Source organism: Enoplosus armatus, chromosome 5 (genome assembly GCF_043641665.1).
Source record: "Enoplosus armatus isolate fEnoArm2 chromosome 5, fEnoArm2.hap1, whole genome shotgun sequence".
NCBI classification, from domain to species: domain Eukaryota; kingdom Metazoa; phylum Chordata; class Actinopteri; order Centrarchiformes; family Enoplosidae; genus Enoplosus; species Enoplosus armatus.
The window spans coordinates 1,121,754-1,138,214 of NC_092184.1; the positions used below are offsets into that span (position 1 = coordinate 1,121,754).

At 47.0% G+C, this 16,461-nt stretch overlaps 1 protein-coding gene across 1 annotated transcript in view; it reads right to left on the reverse strand.

The window, feature by feature from the left end:
• Window positions 1–316: 316 nt before the first annotated feature.
• fat3a (FAT atypical cadherin 3a) overlaps window positions 317–16,461 on the reverse strand; it is a 134,566-nt gene continuing 118,421 nt past the window's right edge. Inside the window, exons 20-31 of the mRNA XM_070905520.1 lie at window positions 16,031–16,228; window positions 14,964–15,765; window positions 14,353–14,487; window positions 13,960–14,114; window positions 12,937–13,206; window positions 12,284–12,530; window positions 10,195–10,348; window positions 7,223–7,935; window positions 6,428–6,541; window positions 4,211–4,270; window positions 3,663–3,698; window positions 317–936 (exon numbers count right to left, since the gene is read on the reverse strand). Of these exons, the coding sequence (XP_070761621.1) occupies window positions 317–936; window positions 3,663–3,698; window positions 4,211–4,270; window positions 6,428–6,541; window positions 7,223–7,935; window positions 10,195–10,348; window positions 12,284–12,530; window positions 12,937–13,206; window positions 13,960–14,114; window positions 14,353–14,487; window positions 14,964–15,765; window positions 16,031–16,228 (3,504 nt within the window). The remainder of the gene's footprint in view (window positions 937–3,662; window positions 3,699–4,210; window positions 4,271–6,427; window positions 6,542–7,222; window positions 7,936–10,194; window positions 10,349–12,283; window positions 12,531–12,936; window positions 13,207–13,959; window positions 14,115–14,352; window positions 14,488–14,963; window positions 15,766–16,030; window positions 16,229–16,461) is intronic.

Sequence of the window (16,461 nt, forward strand, 5' to 3'; positions counted from 1 at the left end):
AAGGACACTTCTGATTGTTCTGCACAGCGGGGGACAGGACCGACGACACGCTCAGTTTGGTGTTCATGGTTAACGCTCCCGTTTCTGGACAGAGTCGCACGGGAGAATAGTGCTTAAAACAAGTGAAATGTGGCCTTAAAGTTGTGGTTTTAAGGTTATTGTTATAGTCTATGGTTGTAGCAGTACCTAGCATTGCTGACAAAGCATTTCTTCCCCTGTGATAACGTCCGCTTGTGCATCTACTCCCATTTGCACCAATGTTATGCTCCTTCTGGCCCATTATACACCCCATCGCATCCCTGTACTGATCAATGAATTACACCTCAGTCTGTTGCTGTGAGTCAGTGATGATGGTCACCCCTCGGCGAAGCTCGTCCATACTGTCAAAGTCGCTGCCGTGTTCAGAGTCCTCCAGCCCACCGGGGATTGACATGTCCGAGGCTGATGACGCACCAACAGACAGTCGCATATTTAGCGACACAGAGTCATCAGTGTCCCCATTTCCTGGGGTTGAAGTGCTGAGGTCCCCGTGGGGTACCTCCCCAAGGGGCAGCTGGTGGGGCGGCAGGTACTGGCTGGGGTGGAAGTGTGGCCTGGCGTGCTGACGTCCGGTGCTGCCAGAGCTCAGGGTGCTCTCCTTGGAGGCCGGCGGATTAGCGGGCAGCGGAGTGTAGGACTCAGGATAATCCTCAGCTGTGGGCAGCGGAGGTGGCAGCTGGTCTTGGCTCAAGAACTCTTCTTCGTGGGGAGGGGGGTAGTCGCTGTCGATGTCATAACCCCCCAGGTAGTAGTCTGACTCAAGTTCACGGGTGCTTCCTCCAATGCGGGGGGCTGAGCCTGCTACATTGCTGCCAGGACCTGTCTCATAACCAGGCACCTCTTCGATGTCTGACAGCCTGGTGCTCGGCATCCAGTCTGACGTGTCCCAGTGATAGGCTGGACAGTAGAGGGGGAGATGGTTAGTGACAATCTGGACTGTAAATGGTAAGAGTCAACAAGCTGGACCCCAAAAATGTGGGGCAGTGCAGCAGACATGCCTTCAGTATGCACCAGGCACATTAGACTCAGAAACATCAACCATACACAGAGGTCCTGAAGGTCAGGTACATGACAAGGCACAACCTGTACAGAAAACACGTTAGGTCATGTTAGGGTGTGTTACATGCACAATAGGAGCCTTTGAGGGTCGGGGTCACAGGCGTCACAGCATGCTGAGCTTCATGAAGAATTGCAGCACTCAAGCCATGTTGACGGGCTCAAAAGATTCTGGATGTTAGAGGGATACATCAGATATCTGGTAGATTTTCCTACTGGTCAATGTAGCAACGTGATAAAGATAAACACCTGTGCTGTCAGTGGGTTGTTGGCTCCAATGCACCCTGTTACCACTTAAACACTGCACGCAAATACTTAAGTATGCAGTATGCACACAATGATTAAGCCTGTAATGAATCAGCTTCGTAGCTGCGTCCCATTTCAGCAACCACAACAAGACTATTCTCGCCAGACTACTACATGTTTGAAGTGCATCCACACCCGACTTCAGTTGAACAATGTCGGCATACAGTTGGACACTAATCGCTGCTCATTTTCGCTGTAGCTAATGCTCCCATGCGGTGGCTCTAAATGTCACGGGAGGACCCTCCAGCTCCGGTCTCTGTGTCCTGTTTTCCAATCAGAGGCCAATCTGACGCTACATGAGCTTGATTAACCTGGCTAACCGGGCTAATGTTGCATTCACATGGATTTAGGCAGACGGCAAAAAAAAAACGGACATAATTTTAGTGGATGAGAGCAGGACAGTAAAATTAGGTGAACGTCTTCTGTTTGAAATGCAAACTTCTCTGAAATGGGAGCCAGTTAGGATGCGCTAAGGGGTTAGCATTGAGCACTGGAGCCGACACTCTACTGACATACCACGACTGGTGATTCTCATCACAAAGGCTTGGCTGACCAGAAGGACAGTCTACCCGAAAACTCTGCAGATTAATGTAACAGATTCAAGAGCAAATGGTGAGTGAAGTTAAAACAAAAGCAAAGACAAATCAAAAAGCAGACATCCATGCATCAAAGCTGGACACAAACCATGGGTGAGACTGAGGCCGTGAAAACTTCATCACACAACAACTGGAGATAAAAATCCAAAGTGACATGGTGGGATGCATGAAGTTGAGAGTGGCAGGCAAAAAAAGTTGTCGAGAGGGGTAGAGTGACGGCCCTGGGCTGCTAGGTCAGCACAGCGCAATGAGTGGCCAACAAGCTGTGGGAGGGGGTGGGAAATCACATCAAATCACACATACGCACACAAAGCTCCGACTAGGGAAGGGCATGAGCAGAGGAATTTACCAAGAACAAAGCATGAAAGTGCAGCTGGGTGTACACAGAGGCAGAAAGATACAGGGGGTAGACAAAATAATTTCAGTCAGGATAGACTAGCTTGGAGACTAAAAACTGCTGATTTGAGATTTGATTTGCACACGGGCTCCGCCTGGGGTCAAGTGCGACTATGGGTCTGACAGACGGTCGTTGGGGAAAGGTGGAGGTTGGAGGTTGGCCTCTGATTCGTGGGCTTGGAGTAGCGCGCTGAGTGCAGGTGTGAATTAGCGATCGGCTTCCCTTCAGAAGGATAGGAAGGACCGGCAGCCTTTGGGCGTAAAGGTACTCTGTGGAGTTTCCTTGTAAACAAACAACGGCTGTGTGTGCATTCAGTGTTTAGTCACCGAAACGCACTGTGTGTATCCTCGAGATCTAGCAAATGTGAAAAGACTGAAACTTGCATTGCTTATGTACCATGTGTACCACCTTTTGTCTTCCTTTTGTTTTTGCTGGCGTGTTACTACACATTCGTTACACATTACCGCCGAAGTGTGTACCGCATCGTCCACATGTACCAAAACGGGGACCCACTCCCAAAGACCGGCGTCTTTGCACTACGTGTGAAACCCCCCCAGGGTACCTTGAATGTAAAGGCCTGCAAAAATGGCGCTGGAAGCTGAGTGACTAAGTGACCGCTCCCAGGGCTAGAAGGGGAACTAAGGCAGCTGGCGAGCTAACTAGGTTGCTAGCACTGTCAAGATGGGTTGCTATTGGTTCACCATTATAGCTTTGATTGAACTGATTTCTCTGAAGTCTTCCAGACTTAACTTTCACTGGGACTATAACTGCAATGCAGGAAAACTAAACGGGCTTCCGAGGAGCTCAATCATCGAGCTCAAACTGTAACTGTGCAACGTCAGGCCAACCAAAGACACATTTGACACTGTGGTACTCCGGGACTTGTGTGTCCTTTGGGGCCCATGACTATCCACAACGAATTACATGGGATTCTACGAATTAGTTTTCAAAAGGGCCAAAAGTGTTGTGTCAAGTGGAAGTATTGGCCTGATCCTGGCACTAGAGGGAAAGGTCAGCGGGCCAATAACAGATTCAATGGTCATTTTACAGGACATACAGCTTAGTGTGACCCACCTTTTTTAGCAGTATTTACAGTGTAGATTTTGTTACTGCACAATACACTTTATTTTCATTGAGTAATTTTATTTTGTCCACTCGCTGCAGATAGATAGATAGATAGATAGATAGATAGATAGATAGATAGATAGATAGATAGATGGGGGGTGGGGGGGTGGGGGAAGGGGAGGGGTGGGGATACTGGTAGTCACCTCTGTTGTAGGTTTGACCCTGGTCCATAACTGACACTGTCAGATGGAAGAACAACATAACACAGAGGCCTTTAGCAATGGTCACGAGTGTGTCTACTGTTGTAAATGTAGTCTTACAGGACATAAGAAGATTAAGGATTGGAGGTGCTGTGAGACTTAATATAATAATAAAAAATAATATATGCATAACATGTAAAATTCTTGATATTTAAGTCTGGTTGTCTAAAAATTGCACGTCTCTACGTCTCTATAGAAAAATAGCCACCGACTGCGGGAATGTGTGAGAAAGGAAACCATGAAATCATCTGTAAACACAAGGCTCGATATGTTGGGAGCTAATCCACGCACAGTGCCCAGGAGGGTTCACTCGCTGACAGATACAATATGTAACACACAGTGGGTGTATTGGACCTGGGTATATATATATATATATATACATATATAACTGAAGACCCCCCCTTTCAGAGGAGATACTGCGATGACAAGACTGAGATAAGAGAAGGGTGGCAGAGTAAAAGGAGAGACACAAAGGGGATGAGACATGGTACCTTCACTTTCGATTGTGTCGACTGCATCATTGACCAGTCGAATGACGGTCACTATGGAGGCTTGCAGAGGGGAAAAAAGGAGGAGATAAGTTTTGATATACAGTCATTTTAAAGATGCTCATCATGGTGCTAGTGAGGGGTGCCCCCCCCCCCCCTCACACCTGTGGCATTGCTTATGGCCGCCCACCACTGCCAGTCCTGTCTGCAGAGAGGACTACATGGTCAACACCTCTTGCTGATTTTGATGTTTGGGGTCAATTTGCACAATTAACAATTGACAAAAAATCCGCAAAGAAAACACTGCCAAACAAAGAAAATGCGAAGAAAGCCACGTGACAAAAAAAAAGAGAAAAAACAATATAAAAGCACAACAGCAACAACAACAACACCAGTACATTTCTACTGCTGTTTGTCACGTTCTCATCTGGTGAAACCAGCCAGACTTAAGCAAGCACAGAAATGACGATCAGGATTAATAAGGGTGAGGCAAAATTCACATATTGAATCAATTGATGATTAGGGGCAAAAAAAAAAAAAATAGACATTTTGTAATTATGATCATTCCAGAAAAGTGAAACAATGAATATCATGGATTGCAAATAAAATCTAGTGAGGACAGGATGGTGCAATGTAAAAAAAAAAAAATGAAACACCAAACCAAATACATGGCTTCAGCACCACAACCACCGACGCCACGCTGTGGAACACTCAAAACCTCTTAGCCTCTTTGCTTACCATGACGCTGCTGTGAAAAAGCTTCATAATGCACAGTTGTGGCAAAAAAACGTTTGTGAAATTTGGCATTACTTTGCGGCAATAACAGCAAATGGACAATGCGTGCAAACACATATACGTAGACAAAATCTATGTGCCGGGTATTCTGAATCAGAATATTGGCGGTACATTAAAGACTAAATGTCTGAAAGATCCAGAGGCTGCAATGTTCATTTCGTCTCACACTGTGTAAAGGTTGGATAGAACATATTGTTGATTTAGCTAATATTAGAGCCTTACCAATAGTGGTGCTGAGAAAACAAATAAAAGTTCATATATATATATATATATATATATATATATGAATTTTTATTTGTCCTCTGGAAACAGTGAATATCCAATGTAAACGTTATGTAAATTAAGTCATTACTTTCAAGCTATTGGATTTTGTCAAACTGCGTTCCTGTCTGCACTTTATCAATTTATCAAAATAATGCCTACTTGAACATTAGAATTCATATCCAACGTTTTCAGAATTGTGAGGACCTGCTAGCTGGGTGAGACTGGCCTGGGTCTTCTCGGGAGCTGGCGGGCCATTGCAGTGCTAATAACCAGTTAGGGTAGAGCCGGGTAGAGCGGGTTGGGTTGGGAGGTTCGATCCCCGGCTCCCTCCCGTCATGTCGAAGTGTCCTTGAGCAAGACACTGAACCCTAAGTGGCTCCCGATGGAGGCCCAGCACCTTGCACGGCAGATCGGTCGCCACTGGTGTGTGAATGTGTGAGGGAGTGGGCGAATGTGACCTGATCTATAAAGCGCTCTGGGAACCGTTAAGGTTGAAAAGCGCCACATAAGTGACGACCAACGTTCTGGTTTGTAAAACAGCGGAAACACAAGGCAGGATGGAGAAACGAGGCCTTAAGGGTTCTTACAGTCTTACTATCATTATTTCAAAACACTATTTTTAATGCACAAATTGTAGGGACTAGTGAGATCGCATTCCGCTGTGATTGTACCCTGTTTGATTGCATGTGATTGATAGACTGACTGCCTGACTTCTATTTGTTTAGCTTCAAGAACGTGAACATTGGATTCATTTGATCCTTTTCTAGTTCAAAGTGCATGACTCCAATTGCCCTTTCATTGAAGACCAGAACTGCTCAAGCAATTTCTTCAATGAAAACATGAAAGAATCTCATTATTTGACCCACTCGCCGGTTTCTTCAGATTTTGTCTACGTATTTTTTTTACGACAGGGATCAACAAATGCCCAAATAATTCACCAACACTTTCTCACAAATGCACGACAACCACGTCTGAAGGATAGCACAGGTTTTTGCATGGATATGGATGAGCAACATTTTCAAACAGAAGAAAGACACACACACACACAGTGTAACCAACTGATAAACAAGCAAACAAAGCATTTTAAAAGAATTAATAAAAGAACTGGGGTATTCTGAGAATCCTGAACCGCTCCTGCTGCGGGTGCAAGGTGTGTCTCACCGTTGTCGTCGCAGGAGTCGGACTGGAAGGAGCTCAGTGACTGGACCTCTGAGTTACTGCCTTTGTTGCTCCCTGAGAAACATGTGACTTCTTCTGCCATGTCAACCATCTTACCTGCAGGGAGAGTTCAGGGAGTCAGGAGGGCCAGATTCCAAAACAGACACAAATGTAGAAAAACTTTTTTTTTTTTTAGGGGTGTAACAGTACGGAGCTAATGTTTAAATGTCTTCAAAAGAAATGGCAAAATGTTATTTTCTACACTTTTCCAAAAAACGTAACGAATTGTGACCCTAAAAGCAAAGTGCATACTGAACCGTGGATTTTTATGTGTACCGTTACACCCCTAGTATTTTATGCATTCTCTGTATTCTATACTAGTCGTTCAGGTTAGAAGTAAAGGGTATGGTAATAGGTTTACTTACACTCATGTATTTTGTAGCATGAGGGTATCTTAAATAACAAATTATCCCTTCTCCAGTAAAAACGTAGGCTGGAGAAGGGACAGTGACGTTATGTCAGTGAGGCTGTGGCTACGTCCTGGAAGTGGCACTACACAAAACTATACCACACTGAACTACTGGAAATGAAATCAGTAGAAAACATTTGTTTTTTTTTTACACATCTTTCACACACATCTAGATATGATCACATCTGATCATATCTATTATTATCGAACCAACTGAAGAGCAGCACACATTACAAAGATGATCCCCCATGGCACACTCATTAACCCTAACATATTCCAACAACGTTCTCGCTTTAGAAGGTAGTAACAGAACACACACACACACTCACCCTCATCACTGTCCCATGGGCTCTTGCGTATGGAGTCACAGTCAGAGCGACACGGAGACACTGGGGGAAGATTAGGGGCTACGCTGCATACCACCACCCCTCTCCTGGTGGTTCCTGACAGGATCCTTGGTGACTCTGGGTGAAAGGTGCTCATCTCTGTATGCTCCACGCCGCGCCCATCCACTATCTTCTCCAGCGTGGACCGCGGGTCTCCCTGAAAACAGGGTGTGTATGCCATGGGCCTCACGGGGACCTGTGGAGGTCCCATCATCCCACCCCCTCCCACCACGGTCGGCCCCAGACCCGGCTCTGAGTACAGGTTGAGAGGGTCTCCAGGTGTGCAGTGTAGGGTCTTAAACTGAAGGCCGTTGGCCTTGTTGAGGAGTGCCGCAGTGGCTGGGTCCTGGACCAGAGACAGGTTGTTCCGTGAGTAGTTCTTCTGGAAAACCTTCTTGCGGAAAGCGATGAAGAGGATGATGAGGGTGATGATGACAAAAAGCACCACAGCGATGCCGATCAGCTCCTCTTTACCGACCACAGCGTGACCTGCCTGCATGTCGGGGACAACAACAGGCCGCAGGCCGCAGCGCTGGCCCACGAAGCCCGCCGTGCAGTTGCAGTAGAAGGAACCGTGAGTGTTGACGCAGACGCCGCCGTTCTCGCACTCACCCTCTGGATTGCTGCGGTCGCATTCGTTCACATCTTCCTCACAGCTGCAGGACGGAGGGATGGGGGAAAGAGGGGAAGAGACTGGTGTGAGATGGCAGTGTTTGAATAACTTTGGACTGCTCATGTACCTGCTACCCAGCTGGATTGCTGTCCAAAAGCCGGAGAGCCAGAGAGGACGATGAAATGCACTGAGGATTGATGGCAGATTTTTCAGACATTAGACTTGTCTTTAGCATGATTAAGCTGCTGTGCCATTAAGTTTGTAACAAATTCGAAGGGTGTAAAGTCCTAATAATTCTAATAATGTTGGTCTTTCTGGAAAGTTCTTGCTCATCAATCTTCTCATCAATCAATCAATTCTTAGCCTCTTTAACCTCACTTACACATTGGTGGGTTAATCATTACAAATTCCACAATGCCTTGAAACTGATTTTAAATTCTAGAAGAGAACCTAACGTTCCCAAACCACACCAAATTTGTTTGGCTGAATTTTGGGGAAAATGTGTGTAAAACGATGCGTGAGAAATCTAGATTCTACGTCCATCCGATGGAAAGGTGCCCGCCATAAAAGCAAAGAAAGTGATGAGCTTCAGCAAGGGGAGTGGGGCAACTTTGCGCCACTGAAGTACCATCAACTAAGGCAGGTCTGGGATTGCTAGCTAATTTTCTAGCACATCCCTAAACAGAGTTGTGTTTATAATCAAATGGCCGCTAACTAACTGTCACACGAAACTGGGGCCTGGTAGAACTACTCAACATTTTGGGAAACATGCTTGTTGGCTTTCTTTCCGAGATGAGAGGATAGTTATCAATCTCATGTCTATGGAAGTACTAAGCTGGCATCAGGACCTGGTTAGCAGAGGGAAAGAGCACGCCTGGCTCTGGCCAAAGTTCCAAAACAAACTACCAACACAGTTAAATCTGACTGATGTTTTCGGGGGGAGTTGTGTGCTGGAACAACAGCTGGGTGCAGTGACTGTGGGCCAATCGGAGAAACAACAGCAAAATCTTCCTCCAAAGACCCCCTGATCTCGGAGGTCAGAGTGTGTCCGCCGACAGCGCAAAAAGCCGTAAGCTGGAGGGTCAACAGACTGTCAAACTGAGCATCGTACTGTTGCTGTGGTTATGTTAGTGAGGCAGACTGCTGCAGCGTTTGTTTTAAGGGTGCGCAGTAGGTGGAGGATCAGAGATATGGTGCAAGTTTTCAGATCTGAGGCGCCTCCCGCTGGTTCATTCCCCAGATGGGGAAAAAAAAAGAGGATTATGATTCACTTCTAAAACTTCTATTATTCACAAAGAATCAGGCTTTCATGAAATAAGTTAATCAGCTTGTGCATAATCGTGGTGTGTGTGTGTGTACAGTATAATGATTCCCTCACTGTGCATGTGTGTGTGTGTGTGTGTGTGTGTGTGTGTGTGTGTGTGTGTGTGAAAGTGATTCAATTCATCACAGCGCGTTCTTCTATCCTGTCAGCTGCCACATTTACTGCGACAGCAAGGGAATTCTAATGGCATCTGGGAAATGTGACAAACAGGATCAAGCGTCGTGTTTGAGGAAGCTGGGAAGCAGAGCACAATATGCTGAGCTATAATTTAACACTGCCACCGTGTGGCCGTGAACAGCAAGTGCAGTCAAGAAAATATACTTTTTTTTTTTAAATAAGCTGTTCTTCTCTTTGAAAGTGTTTAATGTTTGGGTTATCATATGTTGGCTTTTTATAAACTAAAATGATCTAAAAGCTCTCAGCTCTTGAATGGTCGACTGAAATCGGATTAAAATGTTCATTAAAAGCAGAATGTAGAAATTCTAAATAACCGAAGGGCCAATCGCCATTTGTTAGATTGGGACCATCATTTGTGCTGTCATCGCAACCCCATAATACATACTGACACAAAAATATACTATATATCAATCTTCATAGTATACTCTTCAATCGTTCTTTGCCATTTTGTGCAAACGGGCACCAATCAAAATGCAGCTATGGACCGAAACCGTCAAATAAACGCAACCAAAAGACATGTTTTCCCAGAGTAACACACATTTTTGCTTGTTTTGTATCCCCTCCTCTAAAAAATGTGGACAGATACGAGATAACTAAAACGGAGACCAACATTATATTCGACTTTGGCACCATTCCAAAACAGTGGAGGTTAATGGAATTTCATTTTCATATTCTATTAACCTCAGAGACAGATATTGCCAAACAAATAAGCCAAACCTATCTGCATCGGGAGATCCCACTAGGGGATGTGGGTAAAAGGGACTTTTAGTTCAGGTTTGTGGGTTTCGGCCTGGAACTCACGTCAGAGCCTTGAAGCCTCTCCGGCAGCTGCACAGGAACGCGTTGCCAATCGCCTTACACGCGCCACCATTCTGACACGGGTTGGGAACACACGCCGTTATCTCCGTCTCACAGCGCCCTCCGGTGTACTGGGGGCTGCAGCTGCATGAGAACCCTGGCAGACAGATAGGGGAGGAGGGGGACAAGGAGGTGGACTTCATTAAGAATTCAGAGCAGTCGGTGTTGCCGCTTGGGCCAAAACACACACACACACACATACACAGCATAATGAAGATCCACACAAACAAATACACACACACACACACACACACTCACATGGGAATGGTTCTGACATGTACCAATGTTGAAAAACACACACACACACACACACACACACTATTTTAAATCACAAATACACACTTGAAAGAAAACATTGGGAAATTACCATTTTTCATTGTGTGTACACAAATACATCAGAGATGCGCACTAACCTTTCCGCGGCTGCTATGCAAATGACAATTCCCAGGATGCTTTGCTCATTACAGTGTAAATGAGGAACATGTGGCGCGTGGGAAGTCTTACAGCAAGCGCTCAGCACCGCAGCCTCACACACATCTGAGAGTACGTTCACTTTTCCCGCACGGCGCCGGGATTTGAACCGTCAGCTGCCGATCGCAATGACCTTTTGACCGCGTGGGGCCTGAGTTAACAGGTTTGATTGGGTTTGTCGGAACCTTCAAATTCGCCTCCAGTGTAAGCCTGGCACATTCTGCATTCTTCTTATTGTCAACGAAGGAATATAAGGTATAACAGTGACTGTATCCCACGAACAAGTGTGGCGTGTGATATGTATCTGTGCCACAGAGCTCCGTTGTTCCAAAAACTGATCCGAAACACAGTTGACAGTTGCAACGCGGACCTTTTAAGCCGTCCACGCGAAGTCCACCCCCCCCCTGTCAATGAGTCCACAGCTGAAGGTCAGCCCGATCCAGAGACAGGAAGTCAGAAAGTACTGAGAGACGGACTAAAAGTGTTGGTTTTGGGATTTTATTAACACCTGCCTTCCCCTTTAAAATGACACTTGCAGTGTGGATTAAACCACTCTTATCCATTAACTCATTTTCCACGTATTTCCGCCCCATTTTTTTTTAAAAGCATGAACAGACTACGGTTTATTGTTCATTGTTATGGTTGTCAGAAGGGAAGAACTACAGGCTGTTAACAATTCACCAAAGCCTTTCAGTGTTAGACAAATACACTTTTGGTGAAACCAATGAATCAATAAAGATATAAAAATCTTAAAAAGGAACAAATCCATATCGAGTTTGGAATGCTGGAAGCGACAAGTGACATTTTGACAGAGATCTGTCCTTTAAACTCTGGTAACTGGCAAAACGAATATAAAGTGAACTGAGTGACCAGGATAGAAACGCCTTTCGCGATGTCATGGAATCTAATTCAGCAGCCTAAATGAATACTAACTTTGTGTGTGTGTGTGTGTGTGTGTGAATATTTCAGTCAGAAGAGCAAAAACACCTTCAGTTACAACACGATCTAACACGACCAGCTGCCGATAGCCTCAGGAAGAGCTGACTCGGCACCTCCTGGCGCACCGTCGACAACGATCACAAATGACACGTTTCACAAAGGTAGGACTTATTCCTGCTGACCTGGATTTTATCATAACATACAATAGTACGTAGTAGAAGGCACTGAATGAATTTAAATTCTCATTCTCATTTCATAAACAATGGGTTCATGATTTCATGATTATTCAACTATTGCATTAGAAAGCATATTCTTTAAGGCTTCCAGTCTTGTGATGCTTGGCAGGTTCGATTTCACGGTTCAGATATGTTTTAGATGGTCAAAATGGTAAATAGACTGCATTTACGGACATTTACCCATTCACAGCTGTATTTTGAAATAAAAGTGTGCCTGTTAGCTTTTAGTAAATGATAATTAATACTCTCAAACAACTTAACTAAGTAGTTCATGTAAAGACGACATTTACGAAACCTTTTCTATACTCTGAACGTTTAATTGGATAGTTGATACGGCATTGAAGACCTGCAGGCTCTTCAGTGTTTCTGTATTTCCTGTGACTCACCGCCAGAGGGCAGGCTGGTGCAAGTGGCCCCGTTGCGACAGGGCTGCTGCAGGCAGGCGTCAGGATAGAGGATGCAGCCCAGCTTCAGCTCGGTCAGCCCCACCACCTCTGCGTAGCGCGAGCGCTTGTTCTGCAGCGGCAGCTCGTTGTTGTTCAGCATGACCGAGTCCAGGCAGCCCTGGAAACCCTCAAGCACCCGCGGGTCCTTCTGGGAGTCCATGAGGCTGCGAGAGTTGGGGTGCTGCACCTGGGGAGAGAGGGCTCAAGAGTTCATGCACGACCTCACAAACAGACCCCCGAGATGTCAAGGCTGGCCGAAACTGGTGCGAGAACTGTTTCTCACATGAACGGATGAAGATGACGAACCAGAAACACACACACACACATTGTATTTGTGAGGACTCTCAGTGATGGAATGCATTTCCTTTCTCATTCACTCATTCATTCAAGTTAACAAGATTTGAAGATTAGTATCATCCCTGTGAACATTACCAACCACAGACCAGTTCCACAGCTAAACCGCATTCAAGCAGTGCAGCAGTTTGATCACAATATAATGGGTGTGATACAAAAAACGACATTCGACATTTGACTAGCGGCTATTAGAGACGCCTTCTACCAGATAAGATCTATTCAGCTGCTCGTGGACTGACCAGGGCTCCAAAGTAGATGGTCCTGTCCGGAGAGAGCGGTTGGATGAATGGAGGCCCGCGGCGTCGCTCGACATAGCTGTTATCCAGCGCCAGGCTGCTGAAGTTGCGGTTCAGCTCCAGCGCCACCGTGTGCCAGCCGCCGTCATTGATGCGACGGCCAGAGATGCCCAACATGTCGGGACTGTCGCCCCCTCCGCCGCCGCCGCCACCGCCACCGCCACCGTCGCCGGGGCCGCAGGCCAGCTGGAACCACAGCTTCCCTTCCTCCAGCTGCTCACACACACACACACACACAACTTCAATGTTGCACTGCATATCCAATCGGGCAGTTCATTAGAAGAAAATCATCTTGTTTACTTGGTGTCTTTTGTCAAACTCTCATACAAACAGCTCAAATCGTTCTCATGGAGAGTGTTGTCTTTGCCTTTAATCAGCAACTACAAACAATATTTGATTAGCAGCAGCACAGCAATATTACTTTCTTGAATTTGCACGCTTTAACGTTTCCAATGACTGGCTCCTGCCTACATTTGAAGTGCCAAATCTCCAACGACGAGGGAGTTGTCCGGTTGAACTTCGAGCCTAAAATCTCAGAAAAAAAAAGATACCTAATACTTCCATCTAATAAGTCACTTCTCACAGGATTCTGAGGTCATCTCGTTCATTTTTCTTTTTTTTTTTCTTCTCTCAAGTGAATGCATTACGCGCGGTCATCCACGAGTTTTATCATCATATAACAACGTGCAATTCATGTTAATCCAACGTTATGGAACGTTAACGTCAGCCAACAACTGCCGGCCTCCTCACCCTGTGTCGACTGATACAAGGTGATCTGGGTTTAAAGCGCTCCCCCTCTGCCTTTTATTCCCCCCCTCCTCGGCTGCTCGCTGGACTGTCGCAGCAGCAGTTTTTTTTAATGCCCTTTGCGATTGAGCAGCGATGACCCCTTCAAAGTGTCAGAGCCTCGACCTGCACCTGTGTGTGTGTGTGTCGGTGTGTGCGTGTGTGTGTGTGTGTGTGTACCTTGAGCATGGTGCAGGGCTCAGTGTGTGTGTACATGATGATTCCTCGGCTCTGCAGCGTCCTGATCCTCAGGCTGAGTTTCAGCTCTGTCTGCAGCCAGTCAGACAGCCTGTACTTGATGTAGCTGTTACCTGAGAAACTCAGAGACGAATGGCCTGCACACACGCACGCACACGCACACACACACACACACACACACACACACACACACACACACACAGGTTAATGAATCAAATTCCAGGATAATGCACACGTAAGTTCATTAAAAATGCCTTTTTTCAATCTAAAAGTTTTATTTTCACACATCAAAAATCTGCAGACAGAATTGCGTGTGTTTCCTTTCGTTTTCTCTCTGACGCGCACACACACACACACACACACACACACACACACCTGCGCACTCTCCCAGTTTGCCCGGTGGACACTGGCATGCGTAGTGCCCTCTTGTGGCCTCAATTGAAACACACTGCATGTCTGCTGGACACGGCTGGTCCTCACACTGTTCGGACAGGACAGCGCAGCTGGCATCTGTACACACACACACACACACACACAGGGACAGAAAGAAAATACACTTATGTTACCATAGAGAACATGAGCTGGCGGCAAGACGACCTTCAAATAGAAAGAAAAAACAAACAAACAGAGGAAGTGTAAAACACATCGCAAGTCTTTGCAATCGTTCGCATTTATCAGTGTTTCATATTGATCTGGAAATCAGTACAAACAAATGAACGGACACAGCGAGTGGAACAATAAAGCGTGCACACGGATCAGTGAACAAGCTGTGAACAGTTTCCTCAGCTACTATTACATTATTATTACACTTGAAAGGACATTTCATGGCCCTTCTCCAGCATTTTGTGCATTTTTGTGACTCTTAGCCAACATTTCATCTTGGCTCTGTGTTCTGGAGCGCACCAAATATATGAATCTCCTTACTCCATCGGACTTGCAGACGCACAAACGAGGTCTCGGCACACTCACGAGACTCTGCCACTCACCGTTGCATGTGCAGCGTGAGGTCCGGTGGAAGCGCGGTGAGACGAAGCTGACCCGTGGGGTGCTGTAGGTGGCCAGGTTGTGTGAGTCCAGGATGATGCTCTGCTCACACTGCGCCCCGCGACACTCCAGGCCCGAGCAGTTCTTGTCCAGGATAGCCGACACCCTGAGGACCTCCTCCAGCTGCCGCCGTGACGCGCTGAGTTTCTGGGTGAGGTAGGCCGCCTTGTAGTACCCGTCCCCTGCTGTTTCCACGGCAACCAGCATGTCCAGCTGTTGCGTCCCGCCCACTGGCTGCAGACTGAGCAGGTGAAGCACGTCCTGCTGCTGCGACGTTGCGGCCCGCTGCAACACCTTCAGCACACTCTTCAAGTGCAACGCCACAAAGTCTTGAGGCGCCACGCTCTCAAAGCGCACCGTCACCGCCTCGCGCAGCATCTCCGGCGTCGCCTGCTCCACGTGCACGCTCACGGGCACGGGCACAGCGAAGCGGCCGTCACTGACGCTGGCATTGAGGGAGTACCTGCCTGCGTCCAACCCACCCAGGGCGATGATCTTCCCGTCATGGGGGCTGATCTTAAAGAGGCTGCGCTGGGCCGGTGGGGCGTGGCCAAAGGTCAGCGCGTCATAAGGGTCGGCGTCGGTGGCGTGCAGCTGGCCGATCACACCACCAGGGAACTCGTCCTCCATGGTGACAATGTGAACCTCCAGCGGCAGCGCCACTGGCCGGTGGAGGCTCTCCTCAATCACCCGGACTGTCAGCGTGGAGGAGGAGGAGAGGCGAGGCTTCCCTGAGTCCGTCACCTGGAGGGGGGGGGGGGGGGGGGGGGGGAGAGAACAGAGAGATCATAAGAAAAGACAGGAGAGGACGCATGCAACACCTCTGTATTATCTCCATTTGGTCAGGAAGTTCATCTGCAGAGGTTGCATTCAGCCCACTTGTACTTGTACTTGAGTCCTTTACATCTGCTACATTTGGACACATTCATCAAACTACTGGCTGTCACTGGACCCAGCACTGCTAACTGAGGTCATCCTGAAGAGAGACAGAGAGGCAGAGAGCCTTCACCTGTATCTGAAGAACGTATTCGGTTGCCAGGTCCCTCCTGAACACCTGATTGGCCACCAGCGTTCCATCCTTCTCCAGCACGAACTCTCCGCCTTCGTTTCCCGACAGGATGCGGAAGTCGAAGGGCGGGCCGTTGTGGGAGGAGTCCTGATCGGCGACGGACAACTGCAGGACGCTGGTGCCGATTGACTTATTTTCCTTGGGAGGTGGGGGGGAGAGAGAGACACGCCATTAGAGAGGCCTTGTCTTGTTTGGAGATACGTGATGATGTACTCAAAGACAACCAAATTTGTCATTACATTTTTAATACCCTGAAAATAAAGTTGGAAGACCAGACGTTTTAGCACCTGCTCGTATAATTTGACTCATTATATTATCATTTTCAGCCAGCTGCTCCGGGAAATCATGGTGGCACGCTTGCAAATTGGTTG